The 19153-nt window shown below is 44.0% G+C and overlaps 5 protein-coding genes across 5 annotated transcripts; all 5 read left to right on the top strand.

Moving 5' to 3' along the window:
- Positions 1–287: 287 nt before the first annotated feature.
- On the top strand, positions 288–440 carry F5147DRAFT_577502 (uncharacterized protein; the record flags this gene model as incomplete). The annotated part of the gene is made up of 1 exon (XM_041431398.1): positions 288–440. One exon carries the CDS (start codon positions 288–290, stop codon positions 438–440), a length of 153 nt encoding a protein of 50 aa, XP_041292381.1.
- Positions 441–875: 435 nt separating this feature from the next.
- F5147DRAFT_557103 (uncharacterized protein) lies at positions 876–1445 on the top strand (the record flags this gene model as incomplete). Its single annotated transcript, XM_041430523.1, has 3 exons — positions 876–998; positions 1069–1282; positions 1339–1445. Coding segments are annotated over 3 exons (444 nt in total), but the record flags the coding sequence as incomplete, so codon positions are not given.
- A 978-nt stretch (positions 1446–2423) lies between these two features.
- Positions 2424–3211, top strand: F5147DRAFT_774097 (uncharacterized protein; the record flags this gene model as incomplete). The annotated part of the gene is made up of 4 exons (XM_041441560.1): positions 2424–2465; positions 2515–2758; positions 2808–2887; positions 2945–3211. 4 exons carry the CDS (start codon positions 2424–2426, stop codon positions 3209–3211), a joined length of 633 nt encoding a protein of 210 aa, XP_041292379.1.
- Positions 3212–8613: 5402 nt separating this feature from the next.
- Positions 8614–10095, top strand: F5147DRAFT_577508 (uncharacterized protein; the record flags this gene model as incomplete). Its single annotated transcript, XM_041431399.1, has 2 exons — positions 8614–8703; positions 10012–10095. Coding segments are annotated over 2 exons (174 nt in total), but the record flags the coding sequence as incomplete, so codon positions are not given.
- Positions 10096–15112: 5017 nt separating this feature from the next.
- F5147DRAFT_774094 (uncharacterized protein) lies at positions 15113–16108 on the top strand (the record flags this gene model as incomplete). The annotated part of the gene is made up of 1 exon (XM_041441559.1): positions 15113–16108. One exon carries the CDS (start codon positions 15113–15115, stop codon positions 16106–16108), a length of 996 nt encoding a protein of 331 aa, XP_041292377.1.
- Positions 16109–19153: the final 3045 nt, after the last annotated feature.

The raw sequence follows: 19153 nt of genomic DNA, 5'->3' as shown, positions 1-19153 counted from the left end.
CAATTTCACCATTGACAGATGGTCATCTCCCAACCATTGAGCTTTTGTTGCCTTTTCGGCACACTTCGAGCATAACGGTGAGCCCCTAAGCTTAATGTTAGATATAATCGAGGTTGCAAAGGTGGCTACTTACTGAGATAGCAGAATATTGGCTGATGTGGTCACAGTCTCACACAGGCGAGGAGCTCGTGCACACATTTGAAAAGATGCTAGAGGAGTTTGGGTTATCAGAACAGGTAACGGACAAGAAAAAAATCATTGGACTTACTCGGCACTAATGTGAGGGCATGCAGATCTTGTGCGTAACCTGCGACAATGCATCAAATAATGATGTTATGGTTCAGGAGCTGAGTAATAAGGCCCCGGCATTTGGAGGGGCAACAACACATACCTGTTGTTTTCTCCACACAGTCAATCTTGTAGCCAAGTCTTTGATTTGAGAATTCGATGTAAAGAAATGTGATGCTGATCAAGCGCTTGCCGAAGCAGACAGGAATGTGGACAATGAAGAAGACACAGATGAAGCAGGTGAATTGGACAAAGCAGAGGATGAGGAGGGAGTCAATCAGTGCACTGCTGATGTGGCTGATAACAACGAAGGGTGGGTGAATGAGGTCAAACTGTTGGAACCGGATGAATGGAATGTGCTAGAAAGAGAAATTCAACCTGTGAAGTTAGCACTTGTGAAGGTAGGTAAAGAAAACCCCACTTACCTAAATACTCAATCTGTGTTCTAGTTGCGAAAGCTGGCCTACAGAAACATCCACTCGACAACTATTGTACTCCCTGCATGATGTCAGATTCTCCAAGATTCCCACAAGTCTGTGACACTGATGCCATGTGACGTGGCCACTTGCTGGAATTCTACGTTTGATATGCTGAATTATGCACTTGAGCATAGGAAAGCTGTCAACAATGTTACACAACATCGGGATCTGGTTCTGCGTAAGTATGAGTTGGCTGACCGTGAGCGGGAAATAGTCAAACAGTTGCGAGATGTAATGAAGGTGTGTAGCTGTCACACCATGACAGCAATCAAAGCGTGCTTACCACATGTTCTTTTACTAGATTCTCAAGGATGCAACTTTGTATTTCTCTTGTGCGACCCCGAACCTGGCTACCATGATCCCTGCCATGGATCATATTGACCAGGAGCTCACATCATACTCGCACAACAAGAAATATTCTGCACTGATTTGTGTGGCTGTTCGACTCGCAAAGAAAACTCTGAACCGTTACTACAAACTTACAGATAGTTCAGAAGTTTATCGCATTGCTATGGGTATGTATTTTATAGCATTTTACTGGAGTTTGTAGTTAACATCTTTCTACATTAAGTTTTACATCCGCGCCATAAGCTATCTTACTTCAAGGTTGCATACTGGGAAGACCAATGGATCCAAACAGCACAGTCGCTTGTTCGCCACGAATTCCAGCATTCATACTTATCAACTGTCAACAATTTAGACTTTGAGTTGATAGAAAATCATTTGCTGGCAAATGAGAAGCAGGTATGTTTCTTTTTCCCTACATTATTCTATGCACTGAATAAATTTCAGAGCAACAATATATTTGACAATCTTCCTACACTAGTGCCACCACAACCTGCTGACTTAGGGTCTGAATTGGACCACTACCTTAATTCTGACATCGAACATGTTGATAATGCCATCACTTGGTGGTGTGCCCATCGTGTGTCATACCCATGTCTGTCACTAATGGTGATTGATTACCTGAGTATCCCTGGTATGTGATATGTTACTTTGCATGATGAGGTGGCTTATGGGACTCGTAGCAACATCCATTGATGTCGAGCAGCTATTCAGCTGTGGACATTTACTCCTCTCCCACATTAGGTCCCGTCTCTCAGTGCAGTCCACACGGGCACTTCTGTGCCTCAGGTCCTGGAGTATGCTGAATCTCATCAAGCCTGAGGATATTCACAAAGTCACAACCCTACCAGATCTCGAGGGAGAGGAGCAGGAAATGGAGCCTGAATGGGATAGGATTGAGATAGGCTAGTCATTACATGTATTTGTTGCGTTGTATATAGAAATCATACCCTGACCCCCGGGTATACTCCTCATGGGTTTTACCTGGGGTCATTCATACTGTTACCCATGGCCAAACCTGTACCCACCTGGCGAGTGTGGGTATATGAGCGGGTAGGGGTAGGGGTTTCACCTCTGATACCTGGGGGTTTACCCCTGCAGTTCCCTATTTACCTGTCATCACTTAATGTTCAGCAGATACATGGCATCTATCAACACCCACAAATAATGTGCACTCCATTCTGTTGATCATGATGCAAGTTGTTCAGTATAGGAGAAACCATTGCTAGTGGCCCAGGTAAGGTTTGTTTGAATAGTGGGAACATGAGCTGATATATATATTCAGCTCATACCCATAATAGCTGCTTTCTGATGGCTTGGGAATTGGATGAGTATGCACAGGCTCTCCTTGCTGTAAGTGTATCTTGTTCATAATGATCAGACAAATTTACACTATTACTAGCTTGCACATTCGCAGCCGTCCAACTTGCCGACTCCAAGTAGTACTCCCAGTGCCCCCAGTGCCAACTCCTTGTTCGGGCCACCACCGCATATCTATAGTGGGCAGCATGTGTGGGGAGATCAAGCATATCGCACCATGCAACACCAGCCACTGGTGCACTCGACCACCGCCAACAGCACTACAGGAGTCACCACAAGGGGTGTGGATGACCATGACGTAGGCCTGGACTACTATGGTAACCATGGTAGGTCTTTTTTGGTTGGCAACAGTATTTATGACTAATTTCAACTTAGGATGGGGTGGAGAGGCTCAAACGGCGCTCTTGTCATTGCCATTAGTACGTCCTGAGCCCAGAACACCTATGCCTACCAAAGTTAGTGCGAAACATGCTCGTGCAGGCACAAACATTCCAAAATTATGATCTGTGAAGAAGCCTCGTGGATCCACAACCAAGGCCATGCAGACAAACACAAAGGCAGATGAGAATATCTTCCCACCTGATGTCAATCTTGAAGATGGTGGTGATCCTGTGGATGAGGTGATGCAAACTACTTGTTGGTCCGCTGACAAAAAGACCCTACTGTTTGAGTGTATACTTGGCCCTGACTCCGACAATATCTTTGAATTGCTCAAAATTGCTCTGAAGGCAGCCTTCGAAAAGGCAAGTCTTAATTTTGTGTGTGAGATTCATACTTAGGATTTGTCTAGCTTTCAGTGCCCAAGGTAGCAAATAGCCAAAGCCAAAGCTAAGCTAAGCCTCAGACAAGCAAACACACAGCCAATGCTGGTGGAAGAGATGTATGACCTAACCCTAAGACATGAGCTATATATGTGCTACCTATGACCTTGAACACCTCTCCAGGACCCCTGGCACCTGTCCCTGTCAAACCCAACTGCTACAACATCCACACCACTCCTTGCCAATGGCGAAATGGAAGAGTACTACAGCGCATGTCAACAACACTGCGAGTGTAGGTTCAGCCACTCACTGGACCAATGAAGCAACCTCCCAGTGTAGGACTTGGAGTCCTTGTAGCCTCATAGAGGCTATTTTTTCAGCATCCCTTAGGCCCTCACACTGTGCACACTACCACTTGCATGGCACGCATCCTTTCCGCAATTGGCTGACGGCTGTGATTCACGTGCGTACATTGGCTTGCATCTGCTTTTCTTCAGCTCTGTTGTGCATCCTTCCTCCGTCCTATCCATGTCCTCCACTTGTCCATTGGTGCGTATTTAATTTCATTTGCATTAGACTGACCATATCTCTGAAGCTATATTGTTTATATTTTCATTACTTGCGTTATGGACCCTTGTTACATATTACTGCTACCTACTCGGCTCCAAACAGCACTTCAGCATGCTATCATATATACTTAGTACTTATGACTTTTCATGTATCATTCTTTTACACCCTATTGAAATTATCATCTGTTTTCATGCAGCACTTAACTGAAAATCTAAGCCTTCGGCCTACTCTTGCGTGCACTTCTCTAATGGCCGCGCTAATGTTCGCACCTACCATCAAACACTCCTCCCATTTCACTGCCGCATCGCATCACTTTCGCATCCGCAAAACACTCATATATATCCTTCGGCTCGACAATGTGCTTTCATGCTTCATTGCACCTTTGGCTGTTTGGCAGTGCAATGTATCGCTCTTTCAGTGGCTCACTCACATACTGGAACCAAAGATCAAATGAACAGTATGCAAGACAATTTTGGCTAACAAAACCTTTTTGGTTTCATGAAAGCTGTCTTTCTGCCATAGATGGATAACATGCAATGTGTGTACCATCCATAGCTCCAAGTGCCCCTTCAAAGTATGGAAAGAGTTTTGAATTCTCTGATATTTCTGCTGGAATAGGTGTCATCCTGTGAAAGATATACAAATTTGTTGTAGAAGGGAGCCAAAGATAGAGCAAGCAGGACTCTCTTGGAATATTTGATAACATGTGAGATAATGAATATTTCGCAATATGAACATACTTTTGTGTGGTTGTGTGTGAGTGCTGAAAATATTTTGCAATATGACAGCTTGAAAGCCCTATCATACATATATATAGAAATATGGAAACTTGCTTGTCAAGCAGAATATATTTGAATTCTGTAGCCCACAAGTTCAAAGCTCATATATAAGAGTATGGAAAATGTACTTTCTCATTCTGAGCTCAGTCTTGATCTAGTCAGGATGTCCATTGGTGAGTTCTTGCACTCATACATATCTAGTGAGGAGTGAGGTATGGTAGGGCTGTTTCTCAAGGGATGATGTCATGTAGGCAATTATAAGACCCATAACAAGTGGAGCAATCATTGCAGCGGCCATCCACAGTATGTGGAAATACTAGATTTCATTAGCTGGAGGCATTTCATATGGTACATGATGTGATGACCTTGTCATGGTTGTTTGTATGTATTGTTACAAACAAAATAAACTATGAAACAAACTACAAAATAAATGCAGCTGTCCAGACCCTTAGATGAACCAATTTACTGTAGACACCGGTCAGAATGTTGGGAGTGTGCTGACTTAGATATACTTGAATAGTGAATAATTCTGAAGGTATGGGGATGCTGTACCTATCACCAACTACAGAATCAGAGGTCTTTTATTGATGGTCTAAACAGCCTATCTTTGAAATGAGATCATAGACAATAATTGCTTAGTGAGTTCACTTCATGTATTTGCATTAATAAGTATGTCTTATTAGTGTTTAATGCACTTTTACCCTTGGCAGTGCTATCTTGCCATGTGGCCAGTAATTAGGAATTTTCCAATGGCTAAGAAGTAATTTTGATGACCAGCTGTTAGAAATCATTTCAGTGTTCAATTGCTACTGTAATTCAGTACAAATGGGAATGAGATAATATAACAAACTCATTACTCTCATTACTCTCAACTATCATTTACAATGTTGATTCCCTTGTGTCTTCCGTTGTTCAACTCCTCAGCTACACAAGTCAGCATGTTTGAACTTTCCAATGTACTACCCAGTCCTAGATGGTTAGATTTCTTCATAAAACTCATACCAACAGAGAAGGTCAGTTAATATTACTAAGGTGTATTTCTGCACATCTTGGACTTACTAATGTTCACTATACAGCTCTGCACTGAATTATATGTATCTCCTGTACTTTTTGCTTAAAGGCTGACTTTATATTGGTGATATTTGGCAAATAGTTGGGGAGCAGATGTTAGAAGCACAGAAGAAGGTGTTATTGCAAAATACTGCTGGGGGTTGTATGAGGAATGTGATTATATAGCAAGAATTCATGGAAGAAAAGAGGGACTAATGTTAGCTGGAAGTGTCTTTGTGCAGCTAGGCCATCCATCACTTAGAGCAGCATTGGATTATACATAAGAGACTTTGACACCAAGAAGTGAATCAATGGTCTGATGGTTTGCTATTTAGCAATGTGTCCTATTCCAATCTCAGTTATACATAACATCACCTTATTCTCAGTAACTCTGAGATGCATTGTCAAATCTGCTGTGGGACTGATGGCATCATACCTTGACATTGACAGCTACCATACTCATCATTGCAATGCTCAGTCAGAATTAATTTTCTTATAAGCAAAGTTGTGCTGGGCCCAAGCTGAGGCAGAAGCTTGTGCACTGGCTATTGAAAATGCCCCTGTGTTTAATTATTTTGATAGTGGTGGGCTTACATTAAGACAGCCTTGTAAATATTACATGCATGCAGTATAACACAATCTAATATTCAACAGACACAATTGCAAATGTTGGAGGCAGATGTAGTATGCATTCAAGACCATGTTGCTGATATGAGCCTAACTTCAGGACTTGAGGTGGCCACCACACTGAGTTATCTGTGCTAAACACTATATGGGCAAATCAAGAAACTGTATACTGACAGCTTTGCTTGTGTGGCCCAATGCTTGAGATTGGTGATGTAAAAGGTAAGTGCTTTATTGGATCACTCAAAACAATACTAATGTATACTAGAGATGAATTAATAGACTTGCTACACACTACTAGGAATGTCCAGATTATGATACTCTATGCCACTGTGCATTAAAGCATCATCTACTACTAGCAGCACTAGTAGCACTTTTCTAATCTACCACACATGTTATAGTGCTATACATCTTTTTTTTTGCATAGCACATATAATTTCATAATAACTATACAACAGTAGTACTATTAAAATGTACTATACCATGCATCAATGTATCTATATCCTAGTGTAGAGTGCAGCCATACTGATGATAGTACAGCAAAGTACAGTATCAAATAGGGGTAGTCTAAATTCTGTTTGATATTGCTACATAATTGGTGTACAACAATATTATGGTTCCTTGCAGGTGAACTAGGGTGAACTTCATACTGATTCCAAATAGAGAGAATTCTATATTTGATTCAGAGGATCATGATTGAGATAGTAATTAATTAGTTGTGCTTATTTGTACTGCATACTCATTCACTACAAACAGTGTGCAATTTATTGAATTATATAATTATATATATATTTTGTACTAAGATAGGGCTCTTGTACAACCAACCAACATCACATGACCATGAGTAACTTTTGTATGACTTTGGAGTGTACAGCTAATGGCCATTGTAAAATTGACTTTTTGGTATAAAAAAATTCTATAGTCTTCTTTATATTTGTATTTAGAATAACTCTGTGGGGCTTGATTTTTCAAAAATTGAGAATTGCAAGTGCCATTAGCAAAATGAGTCTTATGGGCTCAGAAAGGACATCTTTGTGTGTGACAATTAGGAAGTAACACTACAAAAAAAATAAACCTTCACTGTAACCTCCACATCTGCATCCTCAGACTACCGCTGCACAATGCTAAAGTGTGTGCTAGGTAACTTGAAGAATCTCAGTAAATATGCTACAAGGAACACAAAGAGAACCAGGCTCAAGCAGGCACAAGCAAAAAAGAAGAAAAATGTGCAGGCAAGTTTTAAACTTGAAAGCACTCGTTTTCCATGTCTAACATCCTTGTCAGCCTGTGGACATTGACTCCCCCACTAACAAAGATGAAAAAATTCTTGGAGTCACACTTTCTTTCAGCCCAGGACCACCAGTGCAGGACTTGTTGAACACTTCACCTTCCATAGACATAGTCAATATTCTGTTCTTGCTGAATATAGAATTAATCTTTGATGCTGTCAAGATTATCGAGATGTGAGAGTCACTTTCAGCAATTTCTGGTGGAACCATTAAGAAAATTTTTACTACAGCTGATTGTGATCATGACAAGACAGGAGTTAATGATGAAAATGAGTCACCTGAGCAGGCTGAACTGGAAATTGATGGTGATGAAGATGTCAAGAAAGTGGATGAGGACATTTTCGAGGATGAGCCTCCACTTGAGGCAAATGCAGAGCTCAGTATGTGTCCTGAGGGCACAGGACTTGCATGGGAACTCTGGAAGCCACCTGGAGTCTCTGAAGCTGTGAGTACACTCAAAGATATTCAAACCATCCTGAGCCACCACGAAACACTGTCCGTGGCTTTAAGGATGCTAAGATGGAAAACTGGACAAAACTACGATTTGAATTAATAGCATCATTTCTCATCCATTATACAAACTCCTCCTCTCCTGGATACCAGGCTTAGATGGCTGCCTCATTGTTGATGGTAGATGGGAAAGAAAAGTCGAGTTGGTGGGCGCAAGAACTTCGAGAGGCAACCAAAGCATATGTGTAGGATCACAATAATGTCCCTGTCAATCCATTTGGTCAGAGATGGGGATCATCATGACTCGATAATTCTGACATTGCTAATGAGATCCATGAGCACCTTCAATCCATTAGCACTTATGTATGTGCAAAAGACATTGTTACATATCTGGATAATGAGGAAGTCAAAACATGTCTGAAGATAAAAAAAAACAATCTCCCTAGCAACAGCAAAGTGCTGGATGAAGTGTATGGACTACTGTTGGGTTCGGGACCACCATAGTTAATATATTGATGGTCACGAGCACAAAGATGTTGTCTATTATCATCAGCATGTTTTCCTGAAGAAATGAGCAGAGGAAGAAGCAAAAATGTGTGCATGGGGAAAGGACAATGAAGAGATCTGCAACACCAAGTGGCCTCTGTGTGTCTGATTCCATGATGAAAGCATGTTCTATGTCAATGATCAGAGGAAGTCAAAATGGGTGCACAAAAACATAAGTGCTACTCCATACACAAAAGGGGAAGTGTCATATACCAGATTCTACACCCTACTTCCACTATGATATCTTGTCCAAATCCTCATATATCCAGACATATCCATATAATCTCCACCCAATCCAGTTCACACATCCAATCCATACTCCATCCAATCTGCATCCAACCCTCATCCGAACCTCATCCATGTCCTATCCTATCCGAACCCCTGGCTTTTGGACCTTCGGATCTCGTTCATGGTCCTATCTGAAACTATTCCCATGCACCTGCACATTACCCCATTTAGGATATACCTGTGTCTCCGGCTCTTGGTTATCTCTGCTTCCATCTTGATAATGTATTCTATATAAGTTTTATCTCCGGGTTCATCATACCTATGTTCCGTTGTACTTACTAATGTGTTTCCATGTGTACATACATACATAGCCTTGTACTATGCTTACTGATCTTCTGTTATGCTACCTACAGTATATAAACTAGTAGTACAACTCCTGCAGACCTTAGTCTGATTATTGCTTTTGTTTCTGTTTATCCTGTTACTTATTATCCTGTATCTTCCTTACCTCCTGTCTATATAATTCTGTTTCTGTTCTTATACTCGTGCTTCAGCCCTTGTAAGCCTCTGGCTCTGGGCTATGAGATCATTCTCTAGTCCGGAGCCTTGATCCTTCGTCCTCTAATCATTTTCAGACTTCATCTGATTCTAGTCTTTGTTCCATTTTGGCTCCGACTCTACCTATGGTAGTCTTATCCTGTTTGTTTCTATTCCGGATCTTGTCCAGAGTAGTCTACACTATCCTTGCACAACCTCCAGACCTACTCTACTATAGTAGTTCACACTACCCCTTAGATACACAGAGCTCCGCTTCTCCATCCATCCATCCGTCCATCCATCTTATCCACTTGTCCAATCATCTGCTACTCTGCTCCTCCTACCTTCGGACCTCTGTTCCTTCAGACCTATCCTATCATGTCCTCCGACTCCTGTGGATCTCCTTCCTCTTTGGAGCTTACTCCTATTCTGCCTTAGACTTCATCCAGTGGTCAACTTCTTCATCCATCCTACTTGGAACTTGTTCCAGTAGTCTTACCATGATTCCCCTCACTCCGGAAGTAGTTCCAGTGTGCTTTCCCACACTCATCTGGAAATCTGTTGGTGCTCTATTGAGCAATCCAGCCTAAGAGTTTGTCTGGAGTTTGTCTCTGGACTTCACCAGAACTCCCCTTCGGACTTCATCTGAAATTAAAGGGCATATACTTGGGTAAGGGGCACAGCACACAAGCTGAGGCCAAAGCCCTTTCAGATCCAGTTAATCCTCCAAGCATGACTCTAACAGGAAGAGGCTTCTCTGATGGTTACTGACTTCATGTCAGCAGATCATGGCTGGTTGCAATCACCTGATGGAAAAGAGCCAGCATGAGTATTGTTTAAGGCAGAAAAATCACGCGATAGTTATTTTTCAAATGAAGAAATCAGAAGAACTGGCCCAATAAAAATCATATATTCATCTTTAATAATACAACGACTCATCTTAAGTGCCCTAATGGCTCTCTCTCTGCATGAAAAATATCTAAAGAAACACCTAAAATTCAGACAAACTGGGGTGTTGAGGTGATAGCAAGGAATTTAGAAGGTAAGATTATTTATGGTGCTAATAAAGAAGCCTATGAAGACAAAAATTTGCATGGCTGATGGCATCTTTGAGGATAGTTCCCTGTAGTCATTCTATTTCTCTGAAGGTCATCCACATGCAGGTATCTTCAAGGGCATGGCAAAAATTCTGGAGAAGCATGGCTATGGTAATATGGCAGATATTCATGCAGAATGTAAGCCAAATTTTGCATGTAAGTTTGGTGTTGAGCATTGCTACTGTTAATAGATGGTGTACAATGAACCTGACTTTGTGAATGTCAAATCTACACTTGAGCTTGTTGCTGAATCATATAGAATCTTGGTACTGTTCCTTCCAAAGTTTTACTGCAAGCTAAACTTTATTGAGCAGTGCTGGGGACATGCAAAGTGATTATACTGTCAAATGACACCCTCAGCTAGTGAGGAAGATCTGGTGAAGAACTTTGTTGATGTGCTGGAGTCTGTGACTATAGAGCAAATGCAAAAGTAAGCTTCTTTTTTTATTTGATTGTTTTATCTCACCTGAAAATATAAATATGCATGCTGTCCTTGGAGATTCATGGACACTTATAGAAAGGACCTAATAGGCGAACAAGCAGCATGGGTAAGCAAGAAATACAGAGGTCATCGAGTCCTCTTTTACTCTATCTTCACTGAGCTCAAGAAAGCAGGACTATAAAGTATCCTTCACTAATCATTTCATATAATATATTGTATATAACATATATAACTATCTCCCAGTTCATTAATCTGAGTTAGAAACAACTTCATTGCATAGTTGATTACTCACCATGTATGACTATACTCTGAGTCATTCTTTTGGGTCACATCATGTCATAATGCATCACAAGGTGTCACAGATTGGTTGGTTATGCAAGAGCCCTATCTTACCATCATCATCACTTAATCATATCAAAACTCTTTGTAGCACAACACCTTCTTGCAAGTTTGCAAGTTAGAAAACCTATGTTGGTATGTTCAGTCATAGTGTGCATTTAAGCCCTGCAGTATTCAGGATATTACTATATTTTAGGCAATATCAAAAACTCAACTTGAAAACTAATGCATTACAAGCCTTGGTGAAAGAAGACAGCTGGATCTGGTTCAGCCGGCTTTGTTCTTAGGAGAACAACAATTTCAATATTACTATGTGATCCCTAACTGTCACACCATTGCCTGGCTAGAAGACTTGAATGACATTCTTCTCTTTTGAGAGTATATCAACCCAAGTAAATAGGGCCATAAGAGTATATTTCCTTTACACTATTGTTTGTACTTGTACCTAAGCTTGATTATGATTATATAGAACTTGAACTTGAAGGTCAATATTGGTGAGTGGTTGGATCTCACAATACATCAGGTTCTTAATGATCAGTAGGAAACACTTTGAGTTCTTTCCCCACCACTTCCAAATAGTAATGTTTGAAGTGAGAGGCATATAGAGAGAAGTTATTTGCTATCTGTTACAGGGATCTGTAACACCTACTAGAGCCCCAGCTCTCCCTACGCCTGCCCCCGCTCTGCTAGACTCCCCGCGCGGCGGTGCGCCGCCTGCGCCTAGACAGACAGCGGTCTGGACCGCTATGACCCCGCCTCATGGCGCTATGACCCCGCCTGACGCTATGACCCCGCCCCTGGCCTAGACGGCCTTGTACCTGTTCCATGGAGGCTGTACGCCTCATGGACACCCTAGATCAGCGCATGTATACAGCATGTCGCTTCATGAAGATCCAGAGCGCCCTAGGCGCCTCATGTATGAAGACCCGGAGCGCTTGGCGCTTCCTGTACCTATGCGCAGCTGCACTTGGCGCTGCATGTATGATCAGAGGTTAAGCCTCATGTATACTATCTCTCCTCATGTCTGGTTATCTTAGATTACCGATATACTATAGATTACAGACTGAGCTTGAACACCTACATACACTATGTATAAGTAGGCACATTGTTGTAGATTGAACTTCACTTTAATCTACTAGGTTCTACCAAGAACTTGCTCATCTTAGCTCTAACAAAGCTTCCTTGTGTGAGACCGCACTTCAGAGTCGTCCCCGTACAACTCTGCACGTATCCGCTAGCCCTGCATCTCGACGAGCGCCGTCTTACCGAGATCGCCGGAGGAACCTTTGACGTTCCGTCAAAGTCAGACCACGCTCAGCTTCAGTAGAGTCACTCGACTCGTCGCTGAGAAGAACTATCCTAGTTCGCACACGCCGACCTACAGTCGACGTAACAAAAGATTAAAGTCTATCTGATCGTCGCCTATCTACGCGACGCACACCCAGATACGCACCTTGCCTCGACCAGCATTGTATGATAGGAAATGCCTTACGCCAACAATATCGCATCCTCCTCACGGATGACTCCCGAAGAAGAGCGCCGTACACACGTAGTGTCCCCGAAGAAGGCGCTGACGATGAAGACCGCCGTGATATGGCGAGAAAAGAATCAATCGAAGACCGCCTTGGCCAGGCGAGAAAAGAATGAAGCCCGACCCTCATCCACACGCACGAAGATCGCCGCGGCCTCCCATCTCAAAGGGAAAGAAATCCGCATCCGCCTTAACAGCAGGCGATGCTTCAACTGCAACGCGACCGGCCACCGTGCCAGTGACAATCTCTGCCGAGATAGGAGAAAGATTGTCGATGAAGACCCGATTAGGTCAATCAAGACCATCGGGAAGAAACGCGAATTCCGGGTTCCAGTAACCTTGATTTCAGATCGAAGAGAAGCACCGATAACGACTTCTATGGTCGTTGACTCGGGTGCCTGCCGATCCTTCATCCATAAGGATTACTGCAAGAAGCACCGCATCTCCTCGCACCCGCTGAAGAAACCAATCATGGTAACTAATGCGGACGGATCTACTACGGCCGGAGGGCCTATCTCCCGATATTGCACCCTCACGGTCAAGATCGATGAACGAGTAACGCCTGTTAGGTTTTACCTCGCTGAGTTATCATACTCAGATAAATTCCTGCTTGGGCAACCATGGCTAATCGCCAACAACCCTAGCATAGATTGGACGGCGTCCACCCTGACCCTCACCGCCACTCCCGAATCCAGAGACATGGAACGGGATATAGATGCCGAACGGAAGAAGAACGGCCTGACGCCCCTCTTCCAGAAGAAAGATAAGCGAGTCGCTGACCGCTCTCAGACGAAGAAGAAACTCCGTAAAGAGTATAAACTAGCACCGGCACCGGCTGCCATGCCCTATGCCACGATTGTGGAAATCCCCGAAGAAGGACCCACACCCCAGACTGCCGCAACCTCTCAGCCGCAGCAAACCGCACCACAGCCCGAAGAAGCTGTGAGGAGCCAAACCGCCAAGACTTCTACGTCTTTGGCGCCCCCATCAGTCCCGAAGAATCCCTTCCCGACTCTTAATGAAAAGAAGAGGCCTTCCGTCGCCTCTGAGCCGAAATTAACATTCTCGGCAGAACCCGCGTCTGTCCTTGGCAAAGGACGCGCTATCGCTACCGCAGAACCACCCCCTGCCAAGCACCCTAGACTGGCCCCTGAACCAGAGAAAACTCAGACGAAGTTTATGTTTTCCGGAGAGCCTGTATCTGTTCTCGGAAAAGGAAGAGCCGTTTTCACGGAAGATCGACCGGCAGCCAAGAAACTCCGGTTCGATAACGAAGAAACCGTCCCTCTCTGTCGCCAGGACATGCCTATGTCCGATAGCGAAGACACTGAACCGGGCCATGCTGTAAGCCCCGCGACACCCCCAGCAACCGACGTACAAATGTCATCGGTTGACCCCAACCAGAACCCAGTCAAAGAATATTTCGACATGGTGATCCAGCGCTTGAATGCGCGTCTTCTGACGCCCCCCGCGCTCCCTGACCCAACCTTATTGGTTGATGAGGACTCTAATGAGTCCGACTCCGATTCTGACGAAGAAGACAACCCCGGATCCTCATATATTCGGACGATCGGCGATTTCATTTTCGCCTCTCCTTCTGACGACCCTGACTGCGGAGAACTCGAATTGGACTTTTAATTTCGTTAATCGTGGTAGATCAACGTCCTAGTGACGGGGTAAATTTATAATTACTTTTACCTTTTCTACACCTTTTTCTATCTAATAGGTCTCTACCCCTTTCGAATTCGCCGACACGTCCACTATGACGCTAAACTAGACCCAAGTCCGCTACGACTATAAACTAGGTCTGAGTCCAGCACGACTATAAACTGCGCGATTGTCCGGAAAGACATTAAACTAAGATTGTCTGAAACGACATTAAACTACTTTCCTCGCTGGACGACCCCGGACACCCTCCGGCCCCCTATGCTTGGATACCCCCTGTCCTCGACCTCGCATAAAGCAATTAACAAAAGGTTAAGACACCGTACGTCCGAAACGACGCTTAAACTAGACCACCCTTCGACGATCGACTTAACAAAAAGATCAAGAAGACGATGAAGACGAGGGAATCCCCAGAGAAACTCCTGCAAGCCTCATGGCCCTTACCTTCCCCCTGATCGTCCGGAAAGACGCTTAAACTATCACGAGACGAACCTTTCGGAAACTCCTGCAAGCCCGCAAGATCCTCTAGATCCGCCGACCGTAGACTTTAGTCAAACAAAAAGATAACGGGACGCGCCCACCCCCATCATGGCAATGATTATCACCCTCTGATGATAGATTAGAACCGAGGAGCGATACGCCCTCGCTGATTGAACTCTGATAGGATCCTAACGAAAGATAAGTCTGACTCGAGCGGAGCTTGGAAACGACCTGGAGAAACATATAAGACACTCTCCCTACGGCCGTATATTCCTCAGAAACTCCCACTATCATGACGACTCCCATCAAAACTCCTACCACTGTGACGCTGAAGGACTCCGACTACGGAAGAATCCTCGGCACGATTGAGAATTGTGCGTTCAGCGAAACCGCCATCCTCACCCCTGCGTACTCCCGAGAGATCGACAACATCCTCAGTGACATGAGCGCAACCGTTGCTGCCAGCACGTCCCTCGCTGTGCACATCATAAAAACCACAAAGATGCTAGAAGACGCCGCACTTCGTACAGATATAGACGAAGGTACTCGGACGCTCGCCATGCTCCACCTTCAGAAAAGAATTCGCGCAATGGCGCTTCACCTCCTACCGCTCGACTTCCCCGACCTCGTGAACCTCGCGGTGAGGACGGCCTCAGCAAAGCCTCGCGCCGAAGAAGAAACTAGACCCGTGCGCCCGCTGCCCAGTAGAAAGAGAACGGCCACGATGGATAGAACCCGCACGCTCTGCAAGCGTTGCGGCGGATATGGGCACACTTTTAGACAGTGTCCTGATTACGTCTGCTGCATCTGCAGCGAGATTGGACCGGATCATTTATCGATCCACTGCCCTGGACTCAAGGGACGCATCGTGCTCCAAGAGTTTTCAGATGAAGAGAAGTTTTTCGAAACTCTCTTAGATTGGGAGCAGAACCACAAAGCACTCGCCGACCTCGCGCTCGCCTTCCCCATTCCACCTTCCCCTATGCCCGCGACGCCGATACCCTTGACGCCTGTGCCAGCAACTCCCTCGACACCCGCACCGTCCTCCCAGCCTTTGGACGCAGTGTTAATTGAAGCCGGTGACTTCAACCTTAGTAACGGGGTAATGTTACAGGGATCTGTAACACCTACTAGAGCCCCAGCTCTCCCTACGCCTGCCCCCGCTCTGCTAGACTCCCCGCGCGGCGGTGCGCCGCCTGCGCCTAGACAGACAGCGGTCTGGACCGCTATGACCCCGCCTCATGGCGCTATGACCCCGCCTGACGCTATGACCCCGCCCCTGGCCTAGACGGCCTTGTACCTGTTCCATGGAGGCTGTACGCCTCATGGACACCCTAGATCAGCGCATGTATACAGCATGTCGCTTCATGAAGATCCAGAGCGCCCTAGGCGCCTCATGTATGAAGACCCGGAGCGCTTGGCGCTTCCTGTACCTATGCGCAGCTGCACTTGGCGCTGCATGTATGATCAGAGGTTAAGCCTCATGTATACTATCTCTCCTCATGTCTGGTTATCTTAGATTACCGATATACTATAGATTACAGACTGAGCTTGAACACCTACATACACTATGTATAAGTAGGCACATTGTTGTAGATTGAACTTCACTTTAATCTACTAGGTTCTACCAAGAACTTGCTCATCTTAGCTCTAACAAAAGCTTCCTTGTGTGAGACCGCACTTCAGAGTCGTCCCCGTACAACTCTGCACGTATCCGCTAGCCCTGCATCTCGACGAGCGCCGTCTTACCGAGATCGCCGGAGGAACCTTTGACGTTCCGTCAAAGTCAGACCACGCTCAGCTTCAGTAGAGTCACTCGACTCGTCGCTGAGAAGAACTATCCTAGTTCGCACACGCCGACCTACAGTCGACGTAACACTATCTTGGTGATAAGTCCTATGCTGTTCCATTGATGTCTAGAATGATCTGAGCAACACAACAGAAGCAACAATTTTGAGTCAATCCACAGCCATGTCAATATTCTGGACTTTGGATGACATGAGTTTGATTATCACACAACTGGCCAATAATAGTATATGCCCTTGTCTCATCCTGTACAGCATTCCAATGACAGAAAAACAGAAGAGCTCACAGAGCATGACTTAATACCAGTGTAAAGAGTTGATTCTGTGTGGGCTCTACAAAGTGTTACCTTCAGAACTCAATGTGCGAGTGATGTGCTCGTCCCAAAGAGACTGCCTATAGAAATACTCCTTGATATAATGCAAGGGATATCTTGTTAAGATCGAGGATGAGAGAAAGGAAAGTTTCCAAGAGTGCACTTGGTGTTCCAAGGATGTGTCCGAAGTACCGAAGTACTTGTCCAAAGTGGTCTGAAGGTGGTCCGACGTCAAGAAACGAAGGTCCAGGGTTGCACAAAGCGTCCGAAGAGCTTCTGATAAACAGTGAAGGTTCCGAAGTAGAAGTACAGTGTGTATGTCGAAGTATAAGACTTGCAAAGTAAGACTAAGCAAAGCCTATCAGGAAAGCTAAGAGATAGTGAGATGCGAAATGGCAGCAGTCAAGCCAAACAATCGTTCTGAATGAACAAAAAGATCGATTGCGCGAAGTATGACTATCCGAAGTGACTCTACTAACTATGACTCGTAGTAGGGAAAGTGAAGTCAAGTGCGAGTATCTAGCGAGGCAGATTATATCCTATAGTGTGAAGGTCCGGAAACTGCGTAGGCGAAACCAGTAGCGAGATAAGGCATCCGAAATGTAATAAGACTTGAGGCGAGCCGCTACAGAGATATGCATGTAATAAGGCGCAAGGTGTGTTGTTATGCGTATAACTGACAGGCCGACAACATATGTGCCCCTAGACATAATCAATAATAGATAACTAAGTGAAAAATGCACCAGCAAAGTCAAACAGACACGGACGGGACATGGTACAGAGGATTGAAACTGTATACAGGCCTCGGAAATGGACGGATGACCTTCAGATGACTCGGACATACGCATGAAACTCTCGGACAGTAAATGGAGTGTCGAGGAATGTGTATGTGGGATACCTATGAGATTGGCAGGATACGAGCCCAACACTGATCCGAGTGCTACACTGGAAACCAGCATCACATTCTATTGTGCATGATCATTTCAAAACCAAGTGTTCAAATACTAATTCCTTCAATGATAGGCAGAATTTTATATATGCTATGTATGTTGCCTTCTCATAAACCACCTGTTCATTGTTCAAGCCTGCAACACAGGGCACCACCAGTATCTAAATAACATAATCAACCTGAAGCTTGGCTTATTTGAATGCACACAGTGAGAGAGAGGCCTAGAAAGTACAAACTTCTGGCTTGGATGACCAACATTGTAGCTACAATATTATGTATGCTGATCACTATTGAACACATCAGAAGTACTTCTGTCAATGGTATCATTAATGAGGTGAAAGTATAGATATTTATCAATAATTTCAGCAGTCAGACTAAAAGCCAAATTACCCTAGTAAGTATTTTATCTGTATTATGAATGAGAAAACCTCCATTCAGTCTACTCTAACAGGCAAGTGTCCCCATGGCCTTGGATATTGCTATCCTTGCCATTCTGGGCTTAGACACAACAGCCATTGCATAGATGATGTGCTTCTACTCCTTCCTTTTGGGTGTCAGTTGCATTTTTATAGGTATGATGGTACAGCACTTTTGTGAACTTTCAACTTCACAGTTAGATTCTTTTCACATGTCTTAAATTTGAGTCCAACATTGCCAACTGAATAGGCATATTACTTGTGAAAGAGTGTGATAATGCTCATAGTCATTACAAGCATACTGACTTGTTTTTGTATCCTGAGGTGATCAGATTGTAATTTTGACTACTTCTATTGCTTATATAATTATCGTCAGTGTATTAGGTTCTATCCTCATATTCTTGAGGGGTGTTTTAATCAACTTTAAGCCATCTACACTCTTAGTGATTTCATGCTTTGCTTTGATCAGTGTTGTGGTAGGTTCTCCACTTATAATAGTGTTCATCAGTTATGATCTAGGTCTGGTTAGGGCATGGCTGCAGTGATATCTTTGTCTGAACAATGCAGAGGATATTCTGTGAGTACCGCAGATTTGAAATGGAATGCATTGGTGCATAATATACTTGCATCTCATAATCCACACTTAAAGTCAGGACCTAAAGGATAGTTATAGTGATTTACATAAATTTGATCAATTGTCTTATTCTTTTTTTGTGATTGGCTACCAACCATGCAGGCTTTATAACATTAGTCTATGGTAGATCTGTGAACTGCTCGGGGTATAAAGCTTTACTGCATGCTATCATAACTGTAATATACTAAGGTTTTTCACTACAGAACTGATGAATG

The sequence above is a fragment of the Suillus discolor genome (assembly GCF_016758755.1).
Source record: "Suillus discolor strain FC423 chromosome Unknown F5147scaffold_30, whole genome shotgun sequence".
Lineage (NCBI taxonomy): Eukaryota > Fungi > Basidiomycota > Agaricomycetes > Boletales > Suillaceae > Suillus > Suillus discolor.
Note: the sequence above shows the minus strand (reverse complement) of the source record. Positions and strands in the feature narration are given on the sequence as shown.